At 42.5% G+C, this 17,451-nt stretch overlaps 1 protein-coding gene across 4 annotated transcripts in view; it reads left to right on the forward strand.

The window, feature by feature from the left end:
* Positions 1-17,451, forward strand: part of si:ch211-126j24.1 (phosphofurin acidic cluster sorting protein 2) — a 95,715-nt gene that overhangs the window by 53,046 nt on the left and 25,218 nt on the right. For all 4 annotated transcript variants that reach the window (XM_035747004.2, XM_035747006.2, XM_035747005.2 and 1 more), the window contains exons 6-14: positions 262-353; positions 706-789; positions 2,794-2,853; positions 6,715-6,866; positions 7,346-7,439; positions 9,319-9,408; positions 11,306-11,451; positions 13,829-13,961; positions 14,073-14,177. In XM_035747004.2, the coding sequence (XP_035602897.1) occupies positions 262-353; positions 706-789; positions 2,794-2,853; positions 6,715-6,866; positions 7,346-7,439; positions 9,319-9,408; positions 11,306-11,451; positions 13,829-13,961; positions 14,073-14,177 (956 nt within the window). The remainder of the gene's footprint in view (positions 1-261; positions 354-705; positions 790-2,793; positions 2,854-6,714; positions 6,867-7,345; positions 7,440-9,318; positions 9,409-11,305; positions 11,452-13,828; positions 13,962-14,072; positions 14,178-17,451) is intronic.

Raw genomic sequence — 17,451 nt, forward strand, 5'->3', positions numbered from 1 at the left:
ATATTAGCCAGATGGCCGGCAAGCTATATGAAATCTCTTGAAAAAATTTACTGAACTCACTTATTCATTCAATTTTCCCATCCTTGAGGAAGTATGGAGTGACATTAGAGGCATTTGAACTTACTTGACCTCTTTTTAGCTCACAGCCTCCGAGTGGAGCAATGGGACTAGCCCCTTAAAATCCATGCTAAATTCTCCAAAGTTTAACAGTGAGTGAATGGAGAATTGACATGTAGCTTATGCTCCTGTCTTTCAACCCAGATCGCTCCCCGGATATGGACAACTACTCAGAGGATGACGACGACAGCTACTCCTCGGAGCAGGAAGCTAGCGACGATGCTGTTCAACCAGTGGTGAGACAGTACATCTTACAGTTTGCCGTTGGGATGGATCTCCAGTTCGAATTATCTGTAATGAATATTTGCAGTCACAACCCAAAATACACACTGTATACCAATACAGTAAATCCCTGCATACTATTTTTCCTAGGTTCTAGTTGTAGTTATAGACCAAAATGTCATTGTCTTAGTGTTTCTCAATCTATAACTCACAGACCTGCACTTTATTGTTCTAGCCCAGCGTTAACATACCTGATTACACTAATCTTGATGATCAGGTGGGTTAGTGCTGGGCTGGAACAAAAAGGTACATTCCCGTGGGTTGTAAAACACTGCTCTCTATGACACAAAACTCTCTCTTTTGTAGGACCTGTACGATGAGGATGAGGATGTGCAAAGGAAGCCAAAGAAAAACCGGAGGAAAATGATTCGTACAACATCCATGACAAGGGTAAGGATGGGGGAGCCTCCCAAATACACATCAAACCTAGCTTGTTAGTTTATTTTAGTGCTAGAATGGGAATAGCCCCAGCATAGAGCCTTGAGTGGCCACGCTTCTCCTCCAGGCCTGCCACTCAGAAGAAATGCCATTCTGCGCAGACTTAAGAGATTTGAACTTCACTGAGTTTGCCCCATAAGTTTGCGCTATATAGATGAAAGCTTTTTCTGCGATTGAATCAACATTATATTAGCCCCTTTTCAATGCAACAAACCAAAACAAATCTAACTTTGCAAGATTGAGTCTGTGATTTTGTTGTAGGCAGAGCCGTAGCACAACGGAGTAGAGTTCTATTGGCAGGGGTAGCCCACGAGCAGAAACGGAATAAAGCGAAGCACAGGCAAAATCTTAGAGGAAAACCTGCTTCAGTCTGCTTTCCATCAGACACTGGGAGACAAATTCACCTTTCAGCAGGACAGCCTAAAACTCAAGGCCAAATATACACTGGAATTACCAATACGACATTGAAGGTTCCTGAGTGGCCTGGTTTTGACTTAAATCGGCTTGAAAATCTATGGCAAGACTTGAAAATGACTGCCTAGTAATGATCAACAACCATCTTGACAGAGCTTGAAGTGTTTAAAAAATATTAATAGGCAAATGTTGTACAATCCATGTGTAAAAAGCTCTTAGAGAATTACCCAGAAACACTCACAGCTGTAATCACTGCCAAAGGTGATTGTAACATGTGTTTACCGGGGGGGTTGAAAATTTATGTAATCAATATATATTTGAGTTTTATTTTTCATTCATCTTTTAAAAAATGTATATTTGATATTACCAAATATTTTGTATAGATTATAAAAAAGTACCATTAATTTAATTTGAATCCCAATTTGTAGCACAACAAAATGTGGAAATGTCAAGGGGTATGAATATTTTCTGAAGGCACTGTAAGTACAAACTACATTTAAATGCAATCAAGTTTTTCAGTCCCAATTCCTTGCTCCTGATAACTGTGTGCTCAGGTTTAGTGTGTGTGCTGTCTAGAAAGTTCCAAGCCAGTGCAAATGGGTGCAGTCAACAAGAGCCGGCTGTAATCTCTTTAAGGTGTGTCTGTGTTAGGTCTGCTCCTCAGTCTTGTTCTTTTCTGGGATGGCACAGAAGATGTCTCCAGTCTGCTAAATCCTAAATCCTTTGCTAAGCAGTAGTGACAGGAGAGTTGTCCTGGAATGAGTTCAACATCCACTTTTAGACCAAAACCCTGTGTAGATGACGCAGACTAAAACACCAACTAAGGATACAAATTAAGCAGGCACCAACACGCACAAACTGAGACCCGCACATGGGAACTGGTAACACACACACACAAACATAAATCACAAATAACGCACACTATCAAATCCTTTACCCTAGGCCCGGGTATTTGCTTCAAGCGATAATCCTTGGTGTTGTTTTAATAATGACACGTCTGGCTCTCTCCAATGACCTAATGTGCATTTGGTGAATCATGCAACACGCCACGGTCACTTAAGGTCACAGAGGTCGAAGCCACTAAGCCATGTGAACATTAACTGACTTTTAATGGTGTAGCCAAGTACACTTGAGTTGCTGTCACTCTTCAGATAAGAATATTAATAGGAGTAGGGTGAAATTGTCCCTAGACATTGATTTTGGTTCTGTTTTGCATTTTCCCAATGAATGAATATTGTTAGGATTGGAGGAAGGGAAGCTTATCCTAGATCTTTACCTAAGGGATACTCCACACCGGAGCGTAATAACATTTGGCCGTGAAGACTAGACACAAGGTATATTGTGTTAACTTTACTGTGATTTATTGCGCTCTCAACAGCTTTGTTGGTTACACTTACGTCTCTGAAAGATTAGCTTACGTCATGGCGTCAGCTAATGGGGATCCTAATAAAAAATGTAGTTCTTTGTGTAGTCTTGTTGACATCAAAATCTTTCTTTCTCTTCCTCACTCTATTTCTCCCTCTCTCTCAATCTCCTTTACAGCAACCCAATTTCAAACAGAAGTTTGTGGCCCTGTTGAAGAGATTCAAAGTGACGGATGAGGTTAGTATTGCATGTTTCAACTGTTCTGTTTTATAGTAATAACAAGCTGCAATGGATTCATCTGCCAGTGCTTGTAGAATACTACAAGGTTCATAAAGTGGTCTTCGATTGTCCCTGTTGGAGAACCATTTCTTGTTTTCAGGTAGAACTTTCACCCAACAAAGAACCCTCAAAGAATAATTTTGTGAAAAAGTTATACCAACCAAAAAGGCTTCTACTACAGTGCTGGGACAGCTGAAGAACCCTTGGTTCTAGGTAGCCTCTTTTTTCAAAAAGTATATACCATTAGATCTGTTAATGACATCCCAAACATATGGAGGTTATTGACTTTGACCCTTTCTGTTTACAGATCCATTTTAATTGATTTAGGTGCGTTAACTAGGCCCACTGATCAATTATGACAAAGCTCCTGGCATTGACAACTTAGATGGAAGGCTACTGAGGATGGTAGCCGACTCTATAGCCACTCCTATCTATCATATTTTTAATCTGAGCCTAGAGGAAAGTCTTTGTCCTCAGGCCTGCAGTGAAGCCAAAGTAATTCCGCTACCCAAGAGGGGTAAAGCTGTCTTTACTGGTTCTAACAGCAGACCTATAAGCTTGCTGCCAGCTCTTAGCAAACTGTTGGAAAAAATTGTGTTTGACCAAATACAATGCTATTTCTCTAAACAAATTAACAAAATACTTTCAGTTTGCTTATAAAGAAGAACACTCAACATGTACTGCACTGACACAAATGACTGATGATTGGTTGAAAATAAATTGATAATAAGAAGATTGTGGGAGCTGTATTGTTAGATTTCAGTGCAGCCTTTGATATTACTGTCCATAACCTGTTGTTGAAAAAACGTATGTGCTATGGCTTTTCATCCTCTGCCATAATGTGGATTCAGAGCTCTCGATCTAATAGAACTCATAAGGTTTTCTTTAATGGAAGCTTCTCTAATGTCAAACATGTAAAGTGTGGTGTACCGCAGGGCAGCTCTCTAGGCCCTCTACTCTTTTCTATTTTACCAATGACCTGCCACTGGCATTAAACAAAGCATGTGTGTCCATGTATGCTGATGATTCAACCATATACGCATCAGCAACCACAGCTAATGAAGTCACTGAAACCCTTAACAAAGAGTTGCAGTCTGTTTTGGAATGGGTGGCCAGTAATAAACTGGTAATGAATGGTGTGGCTGTTGAACAAGTTGAGACTAAATTACTTGGCGTTACCTTAGATTGAATCTATATGTTTTACCATGACAGTTTACAATGGTTGTAAAGATGGGGAGAGGTCTAGCCGTAATAAAGAGATGCTCTGCTTTTTTGACACCACACTCCAAAAATAAGTTCTGTAGGCGCTAGTTTCGTGTAATATTGATTATTGTCCAGTCGTGTGGTTCAGTGTTGTAAGGAAAGACCTAGTTAAGCTGCAACTGGCCCAGAACAGAGCAGCACATTTGGCTCTTAATTGTAATCAGATATAAATACTGTGCATGCCAGTCTCTCTTGGCTAAGAGTTGAGAAGAGACTGACTGCATCACTTCTTCTTTTTATACGAAACATTAATGTTTTGAAAATCCCAAATTGTTTGCATAGTCAACTTACACACAGCTCTAACACACACACTTACCCCACCAGATATGCCACCATGGGTCTTTTTACAGTCCCCAAATCCAGAACAAATTCAAGAAAGTGTACAGTATCATATAGAGCCCTTATTGCATGGAACTTCCTTCCATCTCATATTGCTCAAATAAACGTCTCTCCCCTATTTGACCTAGATCGTTATTGTGTATGCATTGATATGTAGGCTATGTGTGCCTTTTTTAAAATGTATGTAGGTCTGTCCTTGAGCTGTTCTTGTCTATTGATGTTCTGTATTATGTCATTCTGTATTATGTTTCATGTTTTGTGTGGACTCCAGGAAGAGTAGCTGCTACTTTTGCAACAGCTAATGGGTATCCTAATAAAATACCAAATACCACTGTAGTCTCTAACATAACCTCACTCGCTGTCTACCAGTCTCGTCCTGAGAGCGCCACTGTCCTTTAGTCCTTAACAATATTACATCTCCTTCAAACAGGAAGTGACCTAAATAGGAAAGAAAACTGTCCTAAATTGCACCTTATTCCATATATAGTGCACTACTTTGATCAGGGCCCATTTTTCACCATGTAGGGAATAGAGTGCCATTTGGGGGACACACCATGATTCAATGTGTACAGGGCTGGCTGGGTTCATTATGTGCAGTATTGGATCAACACATTTATATTACTGACAGGACATTCTAGGGACCAATTGGTTGACCCCGGTCACAGCTTTGTCATGCATCCTGCCGTCGGACGAAATAAATGATTGAAAACGGTTGAAAATGTATTGTCCATGACAGCCGGAGCTTCACATTGTTCATCTTCCCTAACCCAAAGTTGTGCTTCAGCACCTGCCAATATATTGAATCATAATTACATACTCATAAATGACTCATTGGAATTGAGGAGAGTAGCAGAGGTGTGGGAACCCTTGATTTGCAGCACTAGTTTATTACCGCACCAATCCAGACATTGGGATAGTTTGTAAAAGCCGATCACAAACTATTTGAGTCAAAATAAATGTAGATATTCAACTAGTGAGAATATGAGGGGAAATAAAATATTGATTTATTATCGCTTAGCGGTGAGTTTTTAATTGATGTTTCGATATTTTTAATTGGTCTCATCTCGGTCATTAATGATTCATAAAAGGCCCAGAGACAACCAAGTCGGGTAATGTATGGCCTGTGGAAATTAATTAAAATCTTTTGTGCCTCTAAAATAAATCAATTTTGTTATGTGCTCCAAGTAATTTCAGAACTAATTGACAAATAATATAAATACTCTCCTAGTTGAAAGAACATTATCTGTGTTTGTATGCATAGCTTCATAAGTCTAACTACAGTTTTCCAAATAACAGCAGCTGTTTGTCAACTCCAAAGAGAAATATGGAAAAATCCCAATTTCCTCCTTTGAGACCTGTCATGTTTCCAAAGAAAACAAATTTATATTGTAGAGAAAATGTATTCATGATGTTGTTACAATAGCAGTATGGCTCCAGATATATAAACTCAGTGGCCAGTTTATTATCTAGTACTGGGTCGGACCCCCGTTTCTCCAGAATATCCTGAATTCTTTGTGGCATGGATGCTACAAGGTATAGAGGTTAAACGTTGCTCAATTGGTTTCAAGGGACCTAACGTGTGCTAGGAAAACATTCCCCACTCCATTACACCACTGCCACCAGCCTGTACCGTTGACACTAGGCAGGATGGGTCTCCTTCGACCTCTCTCATCAACGAGCTGTTTTCGCCCACAGGACTACCGCTAACTGGATGCTATTTGTTTGTCTCATTTTCGGTAAACCCTAGACACTGTCATGTGTGAAAAGCCAAGGAGGCCGGCCGTTTCTGAGTTACTGGAACCGGCACGCCTGGCACCGAAGATCATACCACGCTCAAAGTCGCTTAGATCACTTGTTTTGCCCGTTCTAACGTTCAATCAAACAGTAACTGGATGCCTGTCTGCCTGCTTTATATAGCAAGCCATGGTCACATGACTCACTGTCTGTAGGAGCGAACCATTTTCGTGAGCAGGGTGGTGTATTTAATAAGCTGGTGGTGTATGTATACAACTATTTTCTGAGTTACCAATGCTACTCTGAACTTTCAACTCCATCAGCCAGAGGAGTTATTCCTTGCCAGTGTGCTATTACTTGCTCTTTGGAAGTGATTTGATTGTTTGATGGATGGAGAGAGAGAGAGTGACTGATTTGATTGATTGCTTGATTGACTGATAGATTAACTGACTGGTTATTTCACTGTCCATTTGTTGTTGCCAGGTTCTGGACTCGGACCCAGTGGACCAAACCCAGGAGGTGGAGGAGGATCTGGACCTGCTCTATGATAGTCTGGAGGTTTACAACCAGAGTGACAGCGGCCCTGAGATGGAGGACAACGAGAGTGTCCTCAGCACGCCCAAACCCAAACTCAAGTAAGGTTCTGCAAAATGTTAGCAGTATTGTATACCTTAACTGAAGTAAGTCCACACAAAATGTCCCAAATACAGACAGCTAAACCCAAACTCAAATAGGGCCCCATATCATGTCGCCAGTACACCTACACTCAAATATGACCGCACAAATGTTGTGAGTACAGCTAAACTCCGAGGGTCCCATATAATGCTAACACTCTAGTCAAAGTGAAGACCACGCATATTTCCCTCAGTGTTAAGGCGAGTTTATTTGTGCATTGTTACTGTACATGAAATCAACGAGAGAGAAAAGAAAGTCGCTGCAGGGGAGAAACGTTAGAAACAATTGCAGCTGAATGACTAGTATGAAAACATTACCTAAATGGGTCCACAAGTTAGTGTCACTACTACCCACCCACCTCAGCACAGTTATTGTCTCTCACGTATGTATTTTTTGTGAAAGTTTCAAATATGTTTTTTTTTATGTGGTTGTCACCCAGGCCCTTCTTTGAGGGAATGTCCCATTCGAGCTCCCAGACTGAGATTGGGAGTCTACACAGTCAGAAGAGCCAGCCCAGGGACCTGGCCAGCATCGTAAGTACACACACACAGCATAAGGCCACAACAAGCCGTGCCACACACACACACACACACACACAGTTTTTTTTTTTTGTCTCTGCTGAACTAGCCTTTTAATATAATTTGGATTAGCATGCTAATGCTAACATAGGTCCTACCGCTCCCATAGTTTTTTTTGACCCAACAATGCTCAAACGCTCTAAAGCTATGCAAACATGGGTAGGTTGCTGACTATCCAGATCCATTATCTATTTAGATCTCCAGGTTTCCTCTTTATTTAGCTATCAATAAGATGAGGAACATTTGTAGCTTGGATGAATTATCCCTTTAAATAGTAGTGATTTGTGACATCCGTATATATGCCAGGGGAATCATTTATCAATATTTGCATAGAAATAATTAAGAAAAATAAAAGTATTTTATCAAGCAATTCTACGAGCGTCATACACACACCGATAGGCGATAACTGTTGATAAATACCAAATGTTCTGAGCCTCAGTGCATTTCGAAACACCCCTAATTAACCATATATGAGCAAAATCATCCCTTTAATGCCAGTATGTAATATACAACGCCGTACCAAAAACACGAGGGTGGATAGCACTTTAATGTGCACCAGAATGGCATGCTTTTTTAAATGTTTTGTACACTCAGTGTATTTTTGCAATTCTAAGCTTGACAAGCAGTTCCCTTATTCCACCACTTATCACTGTGCATACGCATGGTCATGGCTGTACATACATATACACACTCTCAAGCAAATGTTCATTGTGATAAATCTCACATTTTGTGTGGAAATGATCGCACGCATCGTTTACACACAGATTTGTGGCTACACATGATTGATAAATGAAGCCCCAGGGATTTCAAAGGATGAACTATCCCTTTAAATAGTTATGATTAGTGGCATCTGTATATATATACCAGGCATTTTAGATTAGGTACATTTGTAGCTTGGGTGAACTCTCCATATAAATAGTTAATTATTTTTGGCATCCGTATGCCAGGCAATTAAGATTTAATAAATTTGTAGCTATACCCTTTAAATAGCCAATTATGTGTGGCATCCATATGCCAGGAATTTTAGATGTCCATTCTTGGATATTCTCTGAATTGTATGTATGGTAGTACCGTGTACTGCTGCACCAGACACTTTAACTGTGTGGGTGATTTCTTAGTGTGGGGGTTAGATATTGAGTAAGGCCCGATCGATTCTGCGTGCACGGTGTCCTAAGGCCTGCAGAAATTATTTGTACTGAGGAGCAATTGTCGTTAATTCAAGCAAATCAAACATGGCCACAAAATAGAACATTGATCGTCTCATTAAATATGTAGACACCAGCTATGAAAGTATCGGTGAAGGCATTTCAGAGTTGGACCCTGGCGCACGTTGAAGATGGAATCCACAGTAGGGGTAACAGTTTCACTGTCCGCCCCACCGCCGTTGTTATAGTTTTTGCTTCGTTGACGAAGCGGTGAGGAGCTTGGTAAATATTCTGCTGTTCTGTCCCACATGCAATGATGTCATAGGGAAGAAAACAGTGTTTGTTGTTTGCAGTTTCTTCCTTGTTGTTGTAATATCACAAAAGGAGCGTGACAGGTTCACCATTAAGGATTACACCTTTAAGTGAGCAAACTTCTGGAATGTTGCAGATAGAAACGTTATGAATGCAGTGTGTTCCTGAAAATGTGATGTAGCTTGTGTCATGACGAAAGTAGATAGGGGTAGCCAGCCACCTAAGGGTTAGTAATCACCTATTTCGCTGGCAGCAGGCGCATATGAAACCACACTGAATAGAGTTCATGTGATTTCTTACATGGAATTAGGATATGCTCATGGGTGTCCCCTAGCAGACGGTTTTGGTAACTGCGTCCTGTGTTCTGCTCCTTTTAGGGTGGAGAGCTGCTGTCCCCGGACAGGGCCAAAGTCCAAATAGGGACCAAGTATACAGACGACAGCGCCAGATTGGAGTCTCCTGCAGGGGTGAGTGGGCAAGCTGCCCCAAGGTACAGCTCTAGGATCAGCTTCCCTTCCCCCAATTCTGACCTTAACCATAAGTGGGGGAAAACTCACCGAAGATCGGTGTCTAAGGACAACTTTATTCTACACCGGGCAACCGCTGGAGGATCCCTGTAGGCGTAACATATTTTGTGCTCTTCCTAAGTGCTCTTTCTCTTTTGCTTTGTGTCCTTTTCTGTTCTCTATCAATGGCTGGGCCGGTCTCTCTGTCTCTAGTACCTCTCTCTTTCTTTCCACTCTGTCTCTGTTTTTGCCTGTCTCCTTGCCTCAACTCACTCATGTTCTCTCTACCTGTCTTTTTTTACCCCTTCTCTCTCTTTCTCACTAACCTTGTTTCCATCAACCCATTTGTATGAAAGTAATAAAAAACGGATACAAAAAACTCAAGACAGGCATAATGGAAACAGCAATTGTCAGTAAACATTCCTAAAATGTAAACGGAACAAAATACGGTCGACATGGTGGAAATAAATCCCGGGTTCTTAAACATTTTGTTTCTCTCTTCTCTCTCTCTCTCTCTCTCTCTGCGCTGCTATTTTGTCCATGATCATAAATCAGCTCCCATCTGTTTATTTTTCCACTCGACCATTTTTGATGCAAACAAGAGTGCATTTACACTGTTACCACAAAGACCTCCATTATTACACACAAGCATACATGCACGCGCGCACACACACACAGACATACATTGTGTATACACACATGAGCGCGCTCATGGGGCGCGCCGGGGTGGCAGGGTAGCCTAGTGGTTAGAGTGTTGGACTAGTAACCGGAAGGTTGCAAGTTCAAACCCCGAGCTGACAAGGTACAAATCTGTCGTTCTGCCCCTGAACAGGCAGTTAACCCACTGTTCCTAGGCCGTCATTGAAAATAAGAATTTGTTCTTAACTGACTTGCCTAGTTAAATAAAGGTCAAATAAAAATACACACACACACACACAATATTTGCAGTACACACACACATTATGTATAAACACACCGACACCACTCTTGAGGCCCAGATCCAGCTGGCTGTAGAGAGGGCGTCAGCGTGCGTATTGGTCCGTGAGAAGAGCAGTGCTTTACATAGTGTTTTGTTATTCTTCACCGTTGCCTCTCGTGCTCCTTTGCCTCCTCTGCACTTGTTCACCCCGGGAACCCCGGCAACGAGGAGCACCTGACGATGCATTTCTTGGGAGAGGGAGGGACGGATTCTGAGGGGGCTTGTGTTTGGGGCCCAAGGACGGGATGTTCAGTGGCCAAACGCATGATACTTACATGCACACACTGGGCTTCATGTGAATGTGTTTGCGGACATCTGCCAGGCGTTATGTGATGTTGTCACGGTCACCATGACAGCACATTGAAATGCATCGACAATGGGTACCCTGCACAGAAATAGCTGTTTTCTAGGTACTGTGTGCATTTCATCATCTTACGTATTGGTTGCGGTTGCTACCTCTTGGGCATGATCCAATTGAGAAAACAATGATCTCAATGGCTGCGTTCCAAATGGCACCATATTCCCAATGTAGTGTACTAATTCAGGGCCCATAGGGATCTGGTCAAAAGTAGTGCACTATAACTGAAATAGGGTGGGATGCAGATAATTGAGTTCACCTGTAAAACAGGTGTTCTCAACTCTCACAGGGTGAACCTTCGTGACTTGTGTCTCTGGTGTCAGTGAATTCCCACTGACAATACCAACTGGAAAAGGATTGTTAAGTAAAGTGTTAATTAATCTCTAGGGAGAGAAATGAACCAGCGGGAGCACGGTGCAGCGGATGGAAATCCAATGAATGAGTGAAATACCCTAGTATGTACTGTACATCCCTATATATTGAAAATATATTTTGAACTATATTTCTCCCATTATGTACAGGACGCGGAGGATGAGGAGACAAGGGCTGGCACAGGGTCAGGGGAGGCTAACCCCACTCCCATCAGCTGGGACCTGAGCACGGACAAACTGCCCGGCCCAGTGGCCAAACTCTGCAAGACCGAGTCCCAGACACTCATGTCGCCGAGGTAGCCGCCCACAAGCACAACCGCTCACTTGCATGCATGTATGACATTTATGCATTCATGCACACACGCACAAAAACAGTCACACGCACACAGTCTCACACACAGTACCGCTTATTAACCCTTACACTATAACTAAACAAGGATGGGTGTGCTCACTTTATTCCAACCCAGCACTAATACACCTGATACCACTAACTGTGATCCAGATTGATCGTGACTAGTTAATTATTTGAAACCAGTGTCGCAGTGCTGGGCTGGAACAAAGCCTGCAAACCCAGTAGCTCTCCAGGCCGTGAGTTGGATAAGACACATGCCCAAAATAAAATTGATGGGATGAGAGAGAGGAGGGGGCGGGTGAGATCAGGTCTACCTCTCTGACTGAGCACCTGGTGTCTTGGTTGTTCAGCGCAATACAGTGATTTCCCCTGCTACACCTATCTATAAACAAACTAATCAGCAGAATGACGTCCCCTAGCACAACTTCCACCGACATTTCTCCATTGTGCAAGGATACTTCAATGTGTAGCTGGCTTGTAACAACCACATACAGTGGGGCAAAAAAGTATTTAGTCAGCCACCAATTGTGCAAGTTCACCCACTTAAAAATATGAGAGAAGCCTGTAATTTTCATCATAGGTACACTTCAACTATGACAGACAAAATGAGAAAAAGAATTGTAGGATTTTTAATGAATTTATTTGCAAATTATGGTGGAAAATAAGTATTTGGTCACCTACAAACAAGCAAGATTTTTGGCTCTCACAGACCTTCTTTAAGAGGCTCCTCTGTCCTCCACTCGTTACCTGTATTAATGGCACCTGTTTGAACTTGTTATCAGTATAAAAGACGCCTGTCCACAACCTCAAACAGTCACACTCCAAACTCCACTATGGCCAAGACCAAAGAGCTGTCAAAGGACACCAGAAACAACATTGTAGACCTGCACCAGGCTGGGAAGACTGAATCTGCAATAGGTAAGCAGCTTGGTTTCAAGAAATCAACTGTGGGAGCAATTATTAGGAAATGGAAGACATACAAGACCACTGATAATCTCCCTCGATCTGGGGCTCCACGCAAGATCCACCCCGTGGGGTCAAAATGATCACAAGAACGGTGAGCAAAAATCCCAGAACCACACGGGGGTACCTAGTGAATGACCTGCAGAGAGCTGGGACCAAAGTAAAAAAGCCTACCATCAGTAACACACTACGCCGCCAGGGACTCAAATCCTGCAGTGCCAGACGTGTCCCCCTGCTTCAGCCAGTACATGTCCAGGCCCGTCTGAAGTTTGCTAGAGAGAATTTGGATGATCCAGAAGAAGATTGGGAGAATGTCATATGGTCAGATGAAACCAAAAATATAACTTTTTGGTAAAAACTCAACTCGTCGTGTTTGGAGGACAAAGAATGCTGAGTTGCATCCAAACAATACCATACCTACTGTGTGGAAACTGGGGGTGGAAACATCATGCTTTGGGGCTGTTTTTCTGCAAAGGGACCAGGACGACTGATCCGTGTAAAGGAAAGAATGAATGGGGCCATGTATCGTGAGATTTTGAGTGAAAACCTCCTTCCATCAGCAAGGGCATTGAAGATGAAACGTGGCTGGGTCTTTCAGCATGACAATGATCCCAAACACACCGCCCGGGCAGCGAAGGAGTGGCTTCGTAAGAAGCATTTCAAGGTCCTGGAGTGGCCTAGCCAGTCTCCAGATCTCAACCCCATAGAAAATCTTTGGAGGGAGTTGAAAGTCCGTGTTGCCCAGCAACAGCCCCAAAACATCACTACTCTAGAGGAGATCTGCATGGAGGAATGGGCCAAAATACCAGCAACAGTGTGTGAAAACCTTGTGAAGACTTACAGAAAACGTTTGACCTCTGTCATTGCCAACAAAGGATATATAACAAAGTATTGAGATAAACTTTTGTTATTGACCAAATACTAATTTTCCACCATAATTTGCAAATAAATTCATTCAAAATCCTACAATGTGATTTTCTGGATTTCTTTTCTCATTTTGTCTGTCATAGTTGAAGGGTACCTATGATGAAAATTACAGGCCTCTTTCATCTTTTTAAGTGGGAGAACTTGCACAATTGGTGGCTGACTAAATACGTTTTGGCCCCACTGTAGATAATGTGTGGCAGCCATTTTGTGCTCATAAAATGCTTCCAGAACAAAAGCTTGAAAAGCTTTTGCTGGGGAGAGTCAAAGAGAAGGATTAGATGGCCAGGATTGTCTGAGGAGTTCTGCTGTAGGCATATCTACTACTTAGTATTTAGTATTGGTGAATAAGGTTTTTTTTTATTAAGATTTCTCAGCAGTGGCTCAACCTGGCTCAGTGCTTCATTGGGTCCGTGCCTGTTTGTGGTCCACAGTAAAACAGAGAACAAGCTGCAGAGGCGTCCTAGGAGCACATCCATGAAGGACCGACAGAACTCCAAGGCCCAGAGTGACAGGACCAGCAGCATCGACAGCGAGACATCCCCGGAATCCAGGATCGCTGTCCAGGTGTGTGTGAGTGTGTGCACAATAGTAAAGTAAGCTAGTGTGTGTGTACAATATCTACATATGTGTATACAGATAGACCATCTCTTTTACTTCTGCCTCTTCCTCTGCCAGGTCCCCAGGAAGTCAGTGTATGACCAGCTAAACCAGATCCTTATCTCCGACGAGCAGCTCCCCGAGAGCATCATCCTCATCAACACCACAGACTGGCAGGGCCAGGTAGACTACTTTTGTGTTTGTGTTGGTCAGTGTGACTAATTAAGTGGTAAAAACAAGGGTACTATCTATCTGGTCATATAATATCATTCAAAACAGTTGGTATCTGCTTTTTTTTTTTTTTACAAAATCGTCATTACAGTATTGTATAAAGACTATGAAATTACCCTCTTACCAAAAACAGTTGAGGTCTGAAGTTTACATACATCTTAGCCAAATACATTTAAACTCTGTTTTTCACAATTCCTGGCATTTTATCCTGGTAAAAATGTCCAGTCTTAGGTCAGTTAGGATCACCACTTTATTTTAAGAATGTGAAATGTCAGAATAATAGTAGAGAATGATTTATTTCAGCTTTTATTTCTTTCATCACATTCCCAGTGGGTCAGAGGTTTACATACACTCTATTAGTATTTGGTAGCATTGCCTTTACATTGTTTAACTTGGGTCAGCCTTCCACAAGCTTCCCACAATAAGTTGGGTGAGTTTTGGCCCATTCCTCCTGACAGAGCTGGTGTAACTGAGTCAGGTTTGTAGGACTCCTTGCTCGCACACGCTTTTTCTATGGGATTGAGGTCAGGGCTTTGTGATGGCTGCTCCAATACCTTGCCTTTGTTGTCCTTTGTCACAACTTTGGAAGTATGCTTGGGGTCATTGTCCATTTGGAATTTGCGACCGAGCTTTATCTTTCTGACTGATGTCTTGAAATGTTGCTTCAATATATCAACACAATTTTCATACATCGTGATGCCACCTATTTTGTGAAGTGCACCAGTTCCTCCTGCAGCAAAGCAGCATGATGTTGCCACCCCCGTGCTTCACGGTTGGGATGGTGTTCTTCAGCTTTCAAGCCTCCCCCTTTTTCCTCGAAGCATAACCATTTTTATTGATTTATTTCACCTTTAATTAACCAGGTAGGCTAGTTGAGAACAAGTTCTCATTTACAACTGCGACCTGGCCAAGATAAAGCAAAGCAGTTCGACACATACAACGACACAGAGTTACACATGGAATAAACAAACATACAGTCGAAAAAGTCTATATATAGCCTCCCGGGTGGCGCAGGCTCTGTTTCCTCTGACACATTGGTGCAGCTGGCTTCCGGGTTGGATATGCGCTGTGTTAAAAAGCAGTGCGACTTGTGTTTCGGAGGACGCATGGCTCTCGACCTTCGCCTCTCCCGAGTTCGTGCATGAGTTGTAGCGATGAGACAAGACAATAGCTAATAACAATTGGATACCACGAAAATTGGAGTGGATAAGGGGGTAAAACAAAAAGTCTAAATACAGTGTGTGCAAATGAGGTAAGATTTTTTTTATTTTTATTTTACCTTTATTTTACTAGGCAAGTCAGTTAAGAACAAATTCTTATTTTCAATGACGGCCTAGGAACAGTGGGTTAACTGCCTGTTCAGGAGCAGAACGACAGATTTGTACCTTGTCAGCTCGGGGATTTGAACTTGCAACCTTGCGGTTACTAGCCCAATGCTCTAACCACTAGGCTACCCTAAGGGAGGTAAGGCAATAAATAGGCTATGGTGGCGAAGTAATTACAATATACCAATTAAACACTGAATTGATAGATGTGCAGAAGATGAATAGAGTATTGGGATGAGGTAGTTGGATGGGCTATTTACAGCTGGGCTATGTACAGGTGCAGTGATCTCTGAGATGCTCTGACAGCTGGTGCTTTAAGCTAGCGAGGGAGAAATGAGTCTCCAACTTAAGTGATTTTTGCAGTACGTTCCAGTCATTGGCAGCAGAGAACTGGAAGGAAAGGCGGCCAAAGGAGGAATTGGCTTTGGGGGTGACCAGTGAGATATACAGTGTGGCAAAAAAGTATTTAGTCCGCCACCAATTGTGCAAGTTCTCCCACTTAAAAAGATGAGAGGCCTGTAATTTTTATCATAGGTACCACTTCAACTATAACAGACAAAATGAGAGAGAAAATCCAGAAAATCACAATGTAGGATTTTTAATGAATTTATTTGCAAATTATGGTGGAAAATAAGTATTTGGTCACCTACAAACAAGCAAGATTTCTGGCTCTCACAGACCTGTAACTTATTCCATGTATCGTGAGATTTTGAGTGAAAACTTCCATCAGCAAGGGCATTGAGGCAGCGATCGGGCAGGTGGAGGCAGCGATCGGTTGAAGAGCATGCATTTAGTTTCACTTGCATTTAAGAGCAGTTGGAGGCCACGGAAGGAGAGTTATAGTATGGCATTGAAGCTTGTCTGGAGGTGAATTAACACAGTGTCCAAAGAAGGGCCAGAATGGTGTCATCTTTGTAGAGGTGGATCAGAGAATCACCAGCAGCAAGTGCGACATCATTGATGTATATGGGAGAAGAGAGTCTGCCCAAGAATTTAACCCTGTGGCACCCCATAGAGACTGCCAGAGGTACGGACAACAGGCCCTCCGATTTGACACACTGAACTCTATCAGAGAAGTAGTTGGTGAACCAGGTGAGGCAGTCATTTGAGAAACCAAGGCTGTTGAGTTTGCCGATAAGAATGTGGTGATTGACAGAGTCGAAAGCCTTGGCCAGGTCGATGAATACGTCTGCACAGTAGTGTCTCTTATTGATGGCGGTTATGACATCGTTTAGGACCTTGAGCGTGGCTGAGGTGCACCCATGAACAGCTCTGAAACCAGATTGCATAGCGGAGAAGGCACTGTGGGATTCTAAATGGTTGGTAATCTGTTAACTACGCTTTCGAAGACCTTAGAAAGGCAGGGTAGGATAGATATAGGTCTGTAGAAGTTTGGGTCTAGAGTGTGTGTCCCTTTGAAGAGGGGGATGATTGCGGCAGCTTTCCAATCTTTGTGAATCTCAGGCGAAACGAAAGGGAGGTTGAACAGGCTAGTAATTTTAGAAAGAGAGGGTCCAGATTGTCTCGCCCGGCTGATTTGTAGGGGTCCATGGGGAGGCTTGGGCGAGTTTCTGTGGGGTGTGTAGGGCAGTTGACCCGGGTAGGGGTAGCCAGGTGGAAAGCATGGCCAGCCGTAGAAAAATGCTTATTGAATGCTTATTGAAATTCTGACAATGTTTCCTAGCCTCAGTGCAGCTGGGAGGAGGTGCTCTTATTCTCCATGGACTTTAGTGTCCCAGAACGTTTTTGAGTTTGTGCTACAGGATGCGAATTTCTGTTTGAAAAAGCTAGCCTTAGCTTTCCTAACTGCCTGTGTATATTGGTTCCTAACTTCCCTGAAAAGTTGCATATCATGGGGGCTATTCGATGCTAATGCAGTACGCCACAGGATGTTTTTGTGC

The sequence above is a fragment of the Oncorhynchus keta genome, chromosome 32 (assembly GCF_023373465.1).
Source record: "Oncorhynchus keta strain PuntledgeMale-10-30-2019 chromosome 32, Oket_V2, whole genome shotgun sequence".
Lineage (NCBI taxonomy): Eukaryota > Metazoa > Chordata > Actinopteri > Salmoniformes > Salmonidae > Oncorhynchus > Oncorhynchus keta.